Source organism: Oncorhynchus mykiss, unplaced genomic scaffold (assembly GCF_013265735.2).
Source record: "Oncorhynchus mykiss isolate Arlee unplaced genomic scaffold, USDA_OmykA_1.1 un_scaffold_844, whole genome shotgun sequence".
Lineage (NCBI taxonomy): Eukaryota > Metazoa > Chordata > Actinopteri > Salmoniformes > Salmonidae > Oncorhynchus > Oncorhynchus mykiss.
Window position 1 is genome coordinate 62 of NW_023494291.1, and position 16250 is coordinate 16311.

General features: G+C 44.4%; 1 protein-coding gene across 1 annotated transcript in view; it reads right to left on the bottom strand.

Moving 5' to 3' along the window:
- Positions 1 to 673: 673 nt before the first annotated feature.
- LOC110499805 (plexin-A4) overlaps positions 674 to 16250 on the bottom strand; it is a gene marked incomplete at both ends in the record, with an annotated part of 34181 nt that continues 18604 nt past the window's right edge. Inside the window, 2 exons of the mRNA XM_036974716.1 lie at positions 674 to 796; positions 838 to 873. Coding sequence (XP_036830611.1) covers positions 674 to 796; positions 838 to 873 — 159 coding nt within the window. The remainder of the gene's footprint in view (positions 797 to 837; positions 874 to 16250) is intronic.

The window sequence follows — 16250 nt, forward strand, 5'->3', positions numbered from 1 at the left end:
ATATTAATCCATCGGACTGGCAGATGGTGAAGTGTGATTCATGCTCGGCCATGGAAACCCATTTCATGAAGCTCCCGACGAACAGTTATTGTGCTGACGTGCTTCCAGGGACAGTTTGGAACTCGGGAGTGAGTGCTGCAACCGAGGACAGACGATTTTTACTAGCTACGCATTTCAGCATTCGGCCGTCCCATTCTGTGAGCTTGTGTGCCTACCACTTTGTGGCTGAGCTGTTGTGCTCCTAGACGTTTCCACTTCACATAACAGCACAGCAACTGATTTGTTGGAATCCTATGACGGTGCCACGTTGAAAGTCACTGAGCTCTTCAGTAAGGCCATTCTACTGCCAATGTTTGTCTATGGAGATTGCATGGTTGTGTGCTCGATTGTATACACCTGTCAGCAACAGGTCTGGCTGAAATAGCAAAATTCCTAATTTGAAGGGATGTCCACATACTCTTGTATATCTAGTGCATGTGGTTGTACCACCTAGCTTGAAGATGATTGCACTAACTGTGTGTCGCTTAGTGACTAAAAGATCAATGCAAATATCAAATACATTCCTTCCAACATGACATTTGCCTTGGTATCCACAATTTACATACTGTTGTGTACACCCAAACATACACATCCATAAACTTCCCTAAAACACACCATCACCCCCTATACTCACCGAGGTGTTCTGGCACTGAACACAGCTGCTGTTGAAGCGGAGCGCGGGCACCCGCTGCTCCACGCCCTGGATGGTGAGCAGACACTCATAGCCCCGCTGTCCTGACTGTGGCTGGGGAAGGTTCTTGGCCCGCAGGGTGATGGGCTTCACCACATTGACCGCACCAGGATGCGCTCGGTGGGCAGCAGCTGGGGACACTCCTGTAAAAGCCACAGGGAGAGCTGGTCAGGAGGACCAAAACGACAGGAGCCAGACGTCAACAGTGTGTTACTCCCAATACACACTTGTTTCACACTGTGGATTTGGCATAGTTTACTTTACTCGTGGTTGTCGAGAGAGAAAACGTTAACAAGAAGTATTGACTATGTTATGATATTTTGGGTTATACTTTGAAGTCAACATCATACCGTAGGGCCATTCTAGGACAACAGTGAAGCTACGTCCGAGTAGAGTTCAACCCTGTTGAAATCTCCCTACAGGCCCATGTCACGCCTCACATCCACAAGGTTAATATAGACACCATATCTAACTGTGAAACAACATTATAAATGGTAGGAATTATGAATGTGTTTTGGCGACTATGGTTGGGTAGTTATATCAAGTAGAGTTAGTGTTGGTTACCTCTAGTGGTTGGGTAGTTATATCTGGTAGAGTTAGTGTTGGTTACCTCTAGTGGTTATGTAGTTATATCTGGTAGAGTTAGTGTTGGTTGTCTCTAGTGGTTGGGTGGCTATATCTGGTAGAGTTAGTGTTGGTTACCTCTAGTGGTTGGGTGGCTATATCTGGTAGAGTTAGTGTTGGTTGTCTCTAGTGGTTGGGTAGTTATATCTGGTAGAGTTAGTGTTGGTTGCCTCTATAGCCATTAACAAGGTTTGGGCATGTGAGTTGGTTGTCTCTAGTGGTTGGGTAGTTATATCTGGTAGAGTTAGTGTTGGTTACCTCTAGTGGTTGGGTAGTTATATCTGGTAGAGTTAGTGTTGGTTACCTCTAGTGGTTGGGTAGTTATATCTGGTAGAGTTAGTGTTGGTTACCTCTAGTGGTTGGGTGGCTATATCTGGTAGAGTTAGTGTTGGTTACCTCTAGTGGTTGGATAGTTATATCTGGTAGAGTTAGTGTTGGTTACCTCTAGTGGTTGGGTAGTTATATCTGGTAGAGTTAGTGTTGGTTACCTCTAGTGGTTGGGTAGTTATATCTGGTAGAGTTAGTGTTGGTTGTCTCTAGTGGTTGGGTGGCTATATCTGGTAGAGTTAGTGTTGGTTACCTCTAGTGGTTGGGTAGTTATATCTGGTAGAGTTAGTGTTGGTTACCTCTAGTGGTTGGGTGGCTATATCTGGTAGAGTTAGTGTTGGTTACCTCTAGTGGTTGGATAGTTATATCTGGTAGAGTTAGTGTTGGTTACCTCTAGTGGTTGGGTAGTTATATCTGGTAGAGTTAGTGTTGGTTACCTCTAGTGGTTGGGTAGTTATATCTGGTAGAGTTAGTGTTGGTTGTCTCTAGTGGTTGGGTGGCTATATCTGGTAGAGTTAGTGTTGGTTACCTCTAGTGGTTGGGTAGTTATATCTGGTAGAGTTAGTGTTGGTTGCCTCTATAGCCATTAACAAGGTTTGAATGGCATGTGAGTTGGAGTGGGCCAATCATACCAACGATAGGATATCGATAGGAGGTCAAGAGAGCAGTGCATTATTATTACACTGACTTGTAAAAGAACAGTGTCAGTGACATGATAGAAATAGGGCAGTGTGTTTTCCATTTACACAACAACAGAGGTTCAATGAAAGCTGCTTCTGCTTTGATGAGAAAAGAGAAAGAGAGATAGAAAGAGAGAGGCAGAGACAGACAGAGGAGAGGGAGAGAGCGAGCAGAGAGAGAGATGGAGTAAAGGAAAGAGAGAGGCAGAGAAAGAGGGAGAGAGAGAGAGAGAGAGAGAGAGGCAGAGAGACAGAGAGAGATGGAGAGAGAGAGGCAGAGAGAGAGAGAGAGAGAGCGAGAGAGAGGGGGTAAAGGAGAGAGAGAGAGAGAGAGAGAGAGCATGTTCGGCTCACTTGGCAATTGTGTGTCTAAAATTAACATCCTATCAACTCAGGTGAATGGCTGAGTAAAAATAGTCAGTTGCTGATGGAGATGAGAGAGAGAATGGAGACAGAGAGACAGAGTGTCCTGATGAAGTGATGTGTCTGTGTTGATGGGTAGAGTCTACAGTCCTAATGAAGTTCTGTGTTGATGGGTAGAGTCTACAGTCCTGATGAAGTCATGTGTCTGTGTTGATGGGTAGAGTCTACAGTCCTGATGAAGTTATGTGTCTGTGTTGATGGGTAGAGTCTACAGTCCTAATGAAGTTCTGTGTTGATGGGTAGAGTCTACAGTCCTAATGAAGTTCTGTGTTGATGGGTAGAGTCTACAGTCCTGATTAAGTTATGTGTCTGTGTTGATGGGTAGAGTCTACAGTGCTGATGAAGTTCTGTGTTGATGGGTAGAGTCTACAGTGCTGATGAAGTTCTGTGTTGATGGGTAGAGTCTACAGTCCTGATGAAGTTATGTGTCTGTGTTGATGGGTAGAGTCTACAGTGCTGATGAAGTTCTGTGTCTGTGTTGATGGGTAGAGTCTACGGTGCTGATGAAGTTCTGTGTCTGTGTTGATGGGTAGTCTACAGTGCTGATGAAGTTCTGTGTTGATGGGTAGAGTCTACAGTGCTGATGAAGTTCTGTGTTGATGGGTAGAGTCTACAGTCCTGATGAAGTTATGTGTCTGTGTTGATGGGTAGAGTCTACAGTCCTAATGAAGTTCTGTGTTGATGGGTAGAGTCTACAGTCCTAATGAAGTTCTGTGTTGATGGGTAGAGTCTACAGTCCTAATGAAGTTCTGTGTTGATGGGTAGAGTCTACAGTCCTAATGAAGTTCTGTGTTGATGGGTAGAGTCTACAGTGCTGATGAAGTTCTGTGTTGATGGGTAGAGTCTACAGTCCTAATGAAGTTCTGTAATGATGGGTAGAGTCTACAGTGCTGATGAAGTTCTGTGTTGATGGGTAGAGTCTACAGTCCTAATGAAGTTCTGTGTTGATGGGTAGAGTCTACAGTCCTAATGAAGTTCTGTGTTGATGGGTAGAGTCCACAGTCCTAATGAAGTTATGTGTTTGATGGGTAGAGTCTACAGTGCTGATGAAGTTCTGTGCCTGTGTTGATGGGTAGAGTCTACAGTGCTGATGAAGTTCTGTGTTGATGGGTAGAGTCTACGGTGCTGATGAAGTTCTGTGTTGATGGGTAGAGTCTACGGTGCTGATGAAGTTCTGTGTCTGTGTTGATGGGTAGTCTACAGTGCTGATGAAGTTCTGTGTTGATGGGTAGAGTCTACAGTGCTGATGAAGTTCTGTGTCTGTGTTGATGGGTAGAGTCTACAGTGCTGATGAAGTTCTGTGTTGATGGGTAGAGTCTACAGTCCTAATGAAGTTCTGTGTTGATGGGTAGAGTCTACAGTCCTAATGAAGTTCTGTGTTGATGGGTAGAGTCTACAGTGCTGATGAAGTTCTGTGTTGATGGGTAGAGTCTACAGTCCTAATGAAGTTCTGTGTTGATGGGTAGAGTCTACAGTCCTAATGAAGTTCTGTGTTGATGGGTAGAGTCTACAGTGCTGATGAAGTTCTGTGTTGAGGGGTAGAGTCTACAGTCCTAATGAAGTTCTGTGTTGATGGGTAGAGTCTACAGTCCTAATGAAGTTCTGTGTTGATGGGTAGAGTCTACAGTCCTAATGAAGTTCTGTGTTGATGGGTAGAGTCTACAGTGCTGATGAAGTTCTGTGCCTGTGTTGATGGGTAGAGTCTACAGTGCTGATGAAGTTCTGTGTTGATGGGTAGAGTCTACGGTGCTGATGAAGTTCTGTGTTGATGGGTAGAGTCTACGGTGCTGATGAAGTTCTGTGTCTGTGTTGATGGGTAGTCTACAGTGCTGATGAAGTTCTGTGTTGATGGGTAGAGTCTACAGTGCTGATGAAGTTCTGTGCCTGTGTTGATGGGTAGTCTACAGTGCTGATGAAGTTCTGTGTTGATGGGTAGAGTAGCTACAGTGCTGATGAAGTTCTGTGTTGATGGGTAGAGTCTACAGTGCTGATGAAGTTCTGTGTCTGTGTTGATGGGTAGTCTACAGTGCTGATGAAGTTCTGTGTTGATGGGTAGAGTCTACAGTGCTGATGAAGTTCTGTGCCTGTGTTGATGGGTAGAGTCTACGGTGCTGATGAAGTTCTGTGTCTGTGTTGATGGGTAGAGTCTACAGTGCTGATGAAGTTCTGTGTTGATGGGTAGAGTCTACAGTGCTGATGAAGTTATGTGTCTGTGTTGATGGGTAGAGTCTACGGTGCTGATGAAGTTCTGTGTCTGTGTGTTGATGGGTAGAGTCTACAGTGCTGATGAAGTTCTGTGTCTGTGTGTTGATGGGTAGAGTCTACAGTGCTGATGAAGTTCTGTGTTGATGGGTAGAGTCTACAGTCCTAATGAAGTTCTGTGTTGATGGGTAGAGTCTACAGTCCTAATGAAGTTCTGTGTTGATGGGTAGAGTCCACAGTCCTAATGAAGTTCTGTGTTGATGGGTAGAGTCTACAGTGCTGATGAAGTTCTGTGCCTGTGTTGATGGGTAGAGTCTACAGTGCTGATGAAGTTCTGTGTTGATGGGTAGAGTCTACGGTGCTGATGAAGTTCTGTGTTGATGGGTAGAGTCTACGGTGCTGATGAAGTTCTGTGTCTGTGTTGATGGGTAGTCTACAGTGCTGATGAAGTTCTGTGTTGATGGGTAGAGTCTACAGTGCTGATGAAGTTCTGTGTCTGTGTTGATGGGTAGAGTCTACAGTGCTGATGAAGTTATGTGTCTGTGTTGATGGGTAGAGTCTACGGTGCTGATGAAGTTCTGTGTTGATGGGTAGAGTCTACAGTCCTAATGAAGTTCTGTGTTGATGGGTAGAGTCTACAGTCCTAATGAAGTTCTGTGTTGATGGGTAGAGTATACAGTGCTGATGAAGTTCTGTGTTGATGGGTAGAGTCTACAGTCCTAATGAAGTTCTGTGTTGATGGGTAGAGTCTACAGTCCTAATGAAGTTCTGTGTTGATGGGTAGAGTCTACAGTGCTGATGAAGTTCTGTGTTGATGGGTAGAGTCTACAGTCCTAATGAAGATCTGTGTTGATGGGTAGAGTCTACAGTCCTAATGAAGTTCTGTGTTGATGGGTAGAGTCTACAGTCCTAATGAAGTTCTGTGTTGATGGGTAGAGTCTACAGTGCTGATGAAGTTCTGTGCCTGTGTTGATGGGTAGAGTCTACAGTGCTGATGAAGTTCTGTGTTGATGGGTAGAGTCTACGGTGCTGATGAAGTTCTGTGTTGATGGGTAGAGTCTACGGTGCTGATGAAGTTCTGTGTCTGTGTTGATGGGTAGAGTCTACAGTGCTGATGAAGTTCTGTGTTGATGGGTAGAGTCTACAGTGCTGATGAAGTTATGTGTCTGTGTTGATGGGTAGAGTCTACGGTGCTGATGAAGTTCTGTGTCTGTGTTGATGGGTAGAGTCTACAGTGCTGATGAAGTTCTGTGTTGATGGGTAGAGTCTACAGTGCTGATGAAGTTATGTGTCTGTGTTGATGGGTAGAGTCTACGGTGCTGATGAAGTTCTGTGTCTGTGTGTTGATGGGTAGAGTCTACAGTGCTGATGAAGTTCTGTGTCTGTGTGTTGATGGGTAGAGTCTACGGTGCTGATGAAGTTCTGTGTTGATGGTAGAGTCTACAGTGCTGATGAAGTTCTGTGTCTGTGTTGATGGGTAGAGTCTACGGTGCTGATGAAGTTCTGTTGATGGGTAGAGTCTACAGTGCTGATGAAGTTCTGTGTTGATGGGTAGAGTCTACAGTGCTGATGAAGTTCTGTGCCTGTGTTGATGGGTAGAGTCTACAGTGCTGATGAAGTTCTGTGTTGATGGGTAGAGTCTACGGTGCTGATTAAGTTCTGTGTTGATGGGTAGAGTCTACGGTGCTGATGAAGTTCTGTGTCTGTGTTGATGGTAGTCTAAAGTGCTGATGAAGTTCTGTGTCTGTGTTGATGGGTAGAGTCTACAGTGCTGATGAAGTTATGTGTCTGTGTTGATGGGTAGAGTCTACGGTGCTGATGAAGTTCTGTGTTGATGGGTAGAGTCTACAGTCCTAATGAAGTTCTGTGTTGATGGGTAGAGTCTACAGTCCTAATGAAGTTCTGTGTTGATGGGTAGAGTATACAGTGCTGATGAAGTTCTGTGTTGATGGGTAGAGTCTACAGTCCTAATGAAGTTCTGTGTTGATGGGTAGAGTCTACAGTCCTAATGAAGTTCTGTGTTGATGGGTAGAGTCTACAGTGCTGATGAAGTTCTGTGTTGATGGGTAGAGTCTACAGTCCTAATGAAGTTCTGTGTTGATGGGTAGAGTCTACAGTCCTAATGAAGTTCTGTGTTGATGGGTAGAGTCTACAGTCCTAATGAAGTTCTGTGTTGATGGGTAGAGTCTACAGTGCTGATGAAGTTCTGTGCCTGTGTTGATGGGTAGAGTCTACAGTGCTGATGAAGTTCTGTGTTGATGGGTAGAGTCTACGGTGCTGATGAAGTTCTGTGTTGATGGGTAGAGTCTACGGTGCTGATGAAGTTCTGTGTCTGTGTTGATGGGTAGTCTACAGTGCTGATGAAGTTCTGTGTTGATGGGTAGAGTCTACAGTGCTGATGAAGTTCTGTGCCTGTGTTGATGGGTAGTCTACAGTGCTGATGAAGTTCTGTGTTGATGGGTAGAGTCTACAGTGCTGATGAAGTTCTGTGTTGATGGGTAGAGTCTACAGTGCTGATGAAGTTCTGTGTCTGTGTTGATGGGTAGTCTACAGTGCTGATGAAGTTCTGTGTTGATGGGTAGAGTCTACAGTGCTGATGAAGTTCTGTGCCTGTGTTGATGGGTAGAGTCTACGGTGCTGATGAAGTTCTGTGTCTGTGTTGATGGGTAGAGTCTACAGTGCTGATGAAGTTCTGTGTTGATGGGTAGAGTCTACAGTGCTGATGAAGTTATGTGTCTGTGTTGATGGGTAGAGTCTACAGTGCTGATGAAGTTATGTGTCTGTGTTGATGGGTAGAGTCTACAGTCCTAATGAAGTTCTGTGTTGATGGGTAGAGTCTACAGTCCTAATGAAGTTCTGTGTTGATGGGTAGAGTCTACAGTCCTGATGAAGTTATGTGTCTGTGTTGATGGGTAGAGTCTACAGTGCTGATGAAGTTCTGTGTTGATGGGTAGAGTCTACAGTGCTGATGAAGTTCTGTGTTGATGGGTAGAGTCTACAGTCCTGATGAAGTTATGTGTCTGTGTTGATGGGTAGAGTCTACAGTGCTGATGAAGTTCTGTGTCTGTGTTGATGGGTAGAGTCTACGGTGCTGATGAAGTTCTGTGTCTGTGTTGATGGGTAGTCTACAGTGCTGATGAAGTTCTGTGTTGATGGGTAGAGTCTACAGTGCTGATGAAGTTCTGTGTTGATGGGTAGAGTCTACAGTCCTGATGAAGTTATGTGTCTGTGTTGATGGGTAGAGTCTACAGTCCTAATGAAGTTCTGTGTTGATGGGTAGAGTCTACAGTCCTAATGAAGTTCTGTGTTGATGGGTAGAGTCTACAGTCCTAATGAAGTTCTGTGTTGATGGGTAGAGTCTACAGTCCTAATGAAGTTCTGTGTTGATGGGTAGAGTCTACAGTGCTGATGAAGTTCTGTGTTGATGGGTAGAGTCTACAGTCCTAATGAAGTTCTGTGTTGATGGGTAGAGTCTACAGTCCTAATGAAGTTCTGTGTTGATGGGTAGAGTCCACAGTCCTAATGAAGTTCTGTGTTGATGGGTAGAGTCTACAGTGCTGATGAAGTTCTGTGTTGATGGGTAGAGTCCACAGTCCTAATGAAGTTCTGTGTTGATGGGTAGAGTCTACAGTGCTGATGAAGTTCTGTGCCTGTGTTGATGGGTAGAGTCTACAGTGCTGATGAAGTTCTGTGTTGATGGGTAGAGTCTACGGTGCTGATGAAGTTCTGTGTTGATGGGTAGAGTCTACGGTGCTGATGAAGTTCTGTGTCTGTGTTGATGGGTAGTCTACAGTGCTGATGAAGTTCTGTGTTGATGGGTAGAGTCTACAGTGCTGATGAAGTTCTGTGTCTGTGTTGATGGGTAGAGTCTACAGTGCTGATGAAGTTATGTGTCTGTGTTGATGGGTAGAGTCTACGGTGCTGATGAAGTTCTGTGTTGATGGGTAGAGTCTACAGTCCTAATGAAGTTCTGTGTTGATGGGTAGAGTCTACAGTCCTAATGAAGTTCTGTGTTGATGGGTAGAGTCTACAGTGCTGATGAAGTTCTGTGTTGATGGGTAGAGTCTACAGTCCTAATGAAGTTCTGTGTTGATGGGTAGAGTCTACAGTCCTAATGAAGTTCTGTGTTGATGGGTAGAGTCTACAGTGCTGATGAAGTTCTGTGTTGATGGGTAGAGTCTACAGTCCTAATGAAGTTCTGTGTTGATGGGTAGAGTCTACAGTCCTAATGAAGTTCTGTGTTGATGGGTAGAGTCTACAGTCCTAATGAAGTTCTGTGTTGATGGGTAGAGTCTACAGTGCTGATGAAGTTCTGTGCCTGTGTTGATGGGTAGAGTCTACAGTGCTGATGAAGTTCTGTGTTGATGGGTAGAGTCTACGGTGCTGATGAAGTTCTGTGTTGATGGGTAGAGTCTACGGTGCTGATGAAGTTCTGTGTCTGTGTTGATGGGTAGTCTACAGTGCTGATGAAGTTCTGTGTTGATGGGTAGAGTCTACAGTCCTAATGAAGTTCTGTGTTGATGGGTAGAGTCTACAGTGCTGATGAAGTTCTGTGTTGATGGGTAGAGTCTACAGTCCTAATGAAGTTCTGTGTTGATGGGTAGAGTCTACAGTCCTAATGAAGTTCTGTGTTGATGGGTAGAGTCCACAGTCCTAATGAAGTTCTGTGTTGATGGGTAGAGTCTACAGTGCTGATGAAGTTCTGTGCCTGTGTTGATGGGTAGAGTCTACAGTGCTGATGAAGTTCTGTGTTGATGGGTAGAGTCTACGGTGCTGATGAAGTTCTGTGTTGATGGGTAGAGTCTACGGTGCTGATGAAGTTCTGTGTCTGTGTTGATGGGTAGTCTACAGTGCTGATGAAGTTCTGTGTTGATGGGTAGAGTCTACAGTGCTGATGAAGTTCTGTGTCTGTGTTGATGGGTAGAGTCTACAGTGCTGATGAAGTTATGTGTCTGTGTTGATGGGTAGAGTCTACGGTGCTGATGAAGTTCTGTGTTGATGGGTAGAGTCTACAGTCCTAATGAAGTTCTGTGTTGATGGGTAGAGTCTACAGTCCTAATGAAGTTCTGTGTTGATGGGTAGAGTCTACAGTGCTGATGAAGTTCTGTGTTGATGGGTAGAGTCTACAGTCCTAATGAAGTTCTGTGTTGATGGGTAGAGTCTACAGTCCTAATGAAGTTCTGTGTTGATGGGTAGAGTCTACAGTGCTGATGAAGTTCTGTGTTGATGGGTAGAGTCTACAGTCCTAATGAAGTTCTGTGTTGATGGGTAGAGTCTACAGTCCTAATGAAGTTCTGTGTTGATGGGTAGAGTCTACAGTCCTAATGAAGTTCTGTGTTGATGGGTAGAGTCTACAGTGCTGATGAAGTTCTGTGCCTGTGTTGATGGGTAGAGTCTACAGTGCTGATGAAGTTCTGTGTTGATGGGTAGAGTCTACGGTGCTGATGAAGTTCTGTGTTGATGGGTAGAGTCTACGGTGCTGATGAAGTTCTGTGTCTGTGTTGATGGGTAGTCTACAGTGCTGATGAAGTTCTGTGTTGATGGGTAGAGTCTACAGTGCTGATGAAGTTCTGTGCCTGTGTTGATGGGTAGTCTACAGTGCTGATGAAGTTCTGTGTTGATGGGTAGAGTCTACAGTGCTGATGAAGTTCTGTGTTGATGGGTAGAGTCTACAGTGCTGATGAAGTTCTGTGTCTGTGTTGATGGGTAGTCTACAGTGCTGATGAAGTTCTGTGTTGATGGGTAGAGTCTACAGTGCTGATGAAGTTCTGTGCCTGTGTTGATGGGTAGAGTCTACGGTGCTGATGAAGTTCTGTGTCTGTGTTGATGGGTAGAGTCTACAGTGCTGATGAAGTTCTGTGTTGATGGGTAGAGTCTACAGTGCTGATGAAGTTATGTGTCTGTGTTGATGGGTAGAGTCTACGGTGCTGATGAAGTTCTGTGTCTGTGTGTTGATGGGTAGAGTCTACAGTGCTGATGAAGTTCTGTGTCTGTGTGTTGATGGGTAGAGTCTACAGTGCTGATGAAGTTCTGTGTTGATGGGTAGAGTCTACAGTCCTAATGAAGTTCTGTGTTGATGGGTAGAGTCTACAGTCCTAATGAAGTTCTGTGTTGATGGGTAGAGTCCACAGTCCTAATGAAGTTCTGTGTTGATGGGTAGAGTCTACAGTGCTGATGAAGTTCTGTGCCTGTGTTGATGGGTAGAGTCTACAGTGCTGATGAAGTTCTGTGTTGATGGGTAGAGTCTACGGTGCTGATGAAGTTCTGTGTTGATGGGTAGAGTCTACGGTGCTGATGAAGTTCTGTGTCTGTGTTGATGGGTAGTCTACAGTGCTGATGAAGTTCTGTGTTGATGGGTAGAGTCTACAGTGCTGATGAAGTTCTGTGTCTGTGTTGATGGGTAGAGTCTACAGTGCTGATGAAGTTATGTGTCTGTGTTGATGGGTAGAGTCTACGGTGCTGATGAAGTTCTGTGTTGATGGGTAGAGTCTACAGTCCTAATGAAGTTCTGTGTTGATGGGTAGAGTCTACAGTCCTAATGAAGTTCTGTGTTGATGGGTAGAGTATACAGTGCTGATGAAGTTCTGTGTTGATGGGTAGAGTCTACAGTCCTAATGAAGTTCTGTGTTGATGGGTAGAGTCTACAGTCCTAATGAAGTTCTGTGTTGATGGGTAGAGTCTACAGTGCTGATGAAGTTCTGTGTTGATGGGTAGAGTCTACAGTCCTAATGAAGTTCTGTGTTGATGGGTAGAGTCTACAGTCCTAATGAAGTTCTGTGTTGATGGGTAGAGTCTACAGTCCTAATGAAGTTCTGTGTTGATGGGTAGAGTCTACAGTGCTGATGAAGTTCTGTGCCTGTGTTGATGGGTAGAGTCTACAGTGCTGATGAAGTTCTGTGTTGATGGGTAGAGTCTACGGTGCTGATGAAGTTCTGTGTTGATGGGTAGAGTCTACGGTGCTGATGAAGTTCTGTGTCTGTGTTGATGGGTAGTCTACAGTGCTGATGAAGTTCTGTGTTGATGGGTAGAGTCTACAGTGCTGATGAAGTTCTGTGCCTGTGTTGATGGGTAGTCTACAGTGCTGATGAAGTTCTGTGTTGATGGGTAGAGTCTACAGTGCTGATGAAGTTCTGTGTTGATGGGTAGAGTCTACAGTGCTGATGAAGTTCTGTGTCTGTGTTGATGGGTAGTCTACAGTGCTGATGAAGTTCTGTGTTGATGGGTAGAGTCTACAGTGCTGATGAAGTTCTGTGCCTGTGTTGATGGGTAGAGTCTACGGTGCTGATGAAGTTCTGTGTCTGTGTTGATGGGTAGAGTCTACAGTGCTGATGAAGTTCTGTGTTGATGGGTAGAGTCTACAGTGCTGATGAAGTTATGTGTCTGTGTTGATGGGTAGAGTCTACGGTGCTGATGAAGTTCTGTGTCTGTGTGTTGATGGGTAGAGTCTACAGTGCTGATGAAGTTCTGTGTCTGTGTGTTGATGGGTAGAGTCTACGGTGCTGATGAAGTTCTGTGTTGATGGGTAGAGTCTACAGTGCTGATGAAGTTCTGTGTCTGTGTTGATGGGTAGAGTCTACGGTGCTGATGAAGTTCTGTGTTGATGGGTAGAGTCTACAGTGCTGATGAAGTTCTGTGTTGATGGGTAGAGTCTACAGTGCTGATGAAGTTCTGTGCCTGTGTTGATGGGTAGAGTCTACAGTGCTGATGAAGTTCTGTGTTGATGGGTAGAGTCTACGGTGCTGATTAAGTTCTGTGTTGATGGGTAGAGTCTACGGTGCTGATGAAGTTCTGTGTCTGTGTTGATGGGTAGTCTACAGTGCTGATGAAGTTCTGTGTCTGTGTTGATGGGTAGAGTCTACAGTGCTGATGACGTTATGTGTCTGTGTTGATGGGTAGAGTCTACGGTGCTGATGAAGTTCTGTGTTGATGGGTAGAGTCTACAGTCCTAATGAAGTTCTGTGTTGATGGGTAGAGTCTACAGTCCTAATGAAGTTCTGTGTTGATGGGTAGAGTATACAGTGCTGATGAAGTTCTGTGTTGATGGGTAGAGTCTACAGTCCTAATGAAGTTCTGTGTTGATGGGTAGAGTCTACAGTCCTAATGAAGTTCTGTGTTGATGGGTAGAGTCTACAGTGCTGATGAAGTTCTGTGTTGATGGGTAGAGTCTACAGTCCTAATGAAGTTCTGTGTTGATGGGTAGAGTCTACAGTCCTAATGAAGTTCTGTGTTGATGGGTAGAGTCTACAGTCCTAATGAAGTTCTGTGTTGATGGGTAGAGTCTACAGTGCTGATGAAGTTCTGTGCCTGTGTTGATGGGTAGAGTCTACAGTGCTGATGAAGTTCTGTGTTGATGGGTAGAGTCTACGGTGCTGATGAAGTTCTGTGTTGATGGGTAGAGTCTACGGTGCTGATGAAGTTCTGTGTCTGTGTTGATGGGTAGTCTACAGTGCTGATGAAGTTCTGTGTTGATGGGTAGAGTCTACAGTGCTGATGAAGTTCTGTGCCTGTGTTGATGGGTAGTCTACAGTGCTGATGAAGTTCTGTGTTGATGGGTAGAGTCTACAGTGCTGATGAAGTTCTGTGTTGATGGGTAGAGTCTACAGTGCTGATGAAGTTCTGTGTCTGTGTTGATGGGTAGTCTACAGTGCTGATGAAGTTCTGTGTTGATGGGTAGAGTCTACAGTGCTGATGAAGTTCTGTGCCTGTGTTGATGGGTAGAGTCTACGGTGCTGATGAAGTTCTGTGTCTGTGTTGATGGGTAGAGTCTACAGTGCTGATGAAGTTCTGTGTTGATGGGTAGAGTCTACAGTGCTGATGAAGTTATGTGTCTGTGTTGATGGGTAGAGTCTACGGTGCTGATGAAGTTCTGTGTTGATGGGTAGAGTCTACAGTGCTGATGAAGTTCTGTGTCTGTGTTGATGGGTAGAGTCTACGGTGCTGATGAAGTTCTGTGTTGATGGGTAGAGTCTACAGTGCTGATGAAGTTCTGTGTCTGTGTTGATGGGTAGTCTACAGTGCTGATGAAGTTCTGTGTTGATGGGTAGAGTCTACAGTGCTGATGAAGTTCTGTGTTGATGGGTAGAGTCTACAGTGCTGATGAAGTTATGTGTCTGTGTTGATGGGTAGAGTCTACGGTGCTGATGAAGTTCTGTGTTGATGGGTAGAGTATACAGTGCTGATGAAGTTCTGTGCCTGTGTGTTGATGGGTAGAGTCTACAGTGCTGATGAAGTTCTGTGTTGATGGGTAGAGTCTACAGTGCTGTGCATAAATACAACTCCCATCTCCTGGTGAGACAATTTTACTTTGTTAAACTGTGGGCTCAGATAAAGAAAGAGAGGAACTGAGTGAGAACACTGGGAGAGATAGAATGAGAGAGAGAGAATGAGGCAGAGATAATAAGAGATATTATATGGAGAGATTGAGCGAAGGAGAATATGGCAGACAGAGAGAAAAAACTAATAGAGAGAGAGACAGAGAAAGAGAGAGACAGAGAAAGAGAGAGAGACAGAGAAAGAGAGAGAGACAGAGAAAGAGAGAGAGACAGAGAAAGAGACAGAAAGAGAGAGAGGGAGAGAAAGAGAGAGAGACAGAGAAAGAGAGAGAGACAGAGAAGAGAGAGAGAAAGCGAGAGAGACAGAGAGAGAGGAAGAAAAGAAGGGGAGAGCAGATAAGGTGTCCTCTCGTTCCTGGAGTTGAGAAGTGAAGCGGAGCCGCCACGTTGGCCGATAACACTTGTTTGAAGTTCATTAAAAACCACTTGATTGGGCTACACTGAATGACTGGCTGGCTTGCATATAAAACACTTCATGACACTATTCAAAAAGTCATTATAGATAAATTACAGAGTGGCACAAATAATGTTTGCTTTACAAAACTGAGGCGATATGAATAATTTCTGTTGAAAATGGAGGAGCCCTATTTTCTGATAAATCTGGATGGCACGCAATGTCATATACACTATAGTGCACTATACATAGAGAATACGGTGTCATTTCAGACAGAAACAAGGGGAACTGGAGGGTACGATCGGTTGTGAAGTGTCTGACATCATTTGTGATATCATTTTGAATGAATCCCTGAAGTAAGTTGACTGTCCAAGCGGAACAATTGTGGACTTATACAATGTACATAAAGTCTTTGTCTGTATTCCTGTTATGATTTCACAATAACATTACCGAGAGCTTTTAAAACATCCAATGGAAAGTGACTTCACACCTAGTCAATAACACGGAGAGCTGTAAAACATTTTTCATCCAATGTAAAGTTAGAGTGTAGAAGTACTAACTTGTCAGGATGAGGATGATGTGATACACATCATCACACCTCACCACAAATCACACCACACCACAAATAAGACCTCACCACAAATCACACCTCACCACAAATCACACATCACAACAAATAACACCACACCACAAATCACACCTCACCACAAATCACACATCACAACAAATCACACCACACCACAAATCACACCTCACCACAAATCACACCTCACCACAAATCACACCTCACCACAAATCACACATCACAACAAATCACACCACACCACAAATCACACCTCACCACAAATCACCCACAAATCACACCTCACCACAAATCACACCTCACCACAAATCACACAACACCACAAATCACACTACACCACAAATCACACATCACCACAAATCACACCTCACCACAAATCACACCACACCACAAATAACACCACACCACAAATAACACCACACCACAAATCACACCTCACCACAAATCACACCACACCACAAATCACACTACACCACAAATCACACATCACCACAAATCACACCTCACCACAAATCACACCTCACCACAAATCACACCATACCACAAATAACACCACACCACAAATCACACCACACCACAAATCACACCACACTACAAATCACACCACAAATCACACCTCACCACAAATCACACCTCACCACAAATCACACATCACCACAAATCACACCTCACCACAAATCACACCTCACCACAAATCACACCATACCACAAATAACACCACACCACAAATCACACCACACCACAAATCACACCACACTACAAATCACACCACAAATCACACCTCACCACAAATCACACCACAAATCACACCACACATCACACCACAAATCACACCACACCACAAATCACACCTCACCACAAATCACACCTCACCACAAATCACACCATACCACAAATAACACCACACCACAAATCACACCACACCATAAATCACACCACACTACAAATCACAACC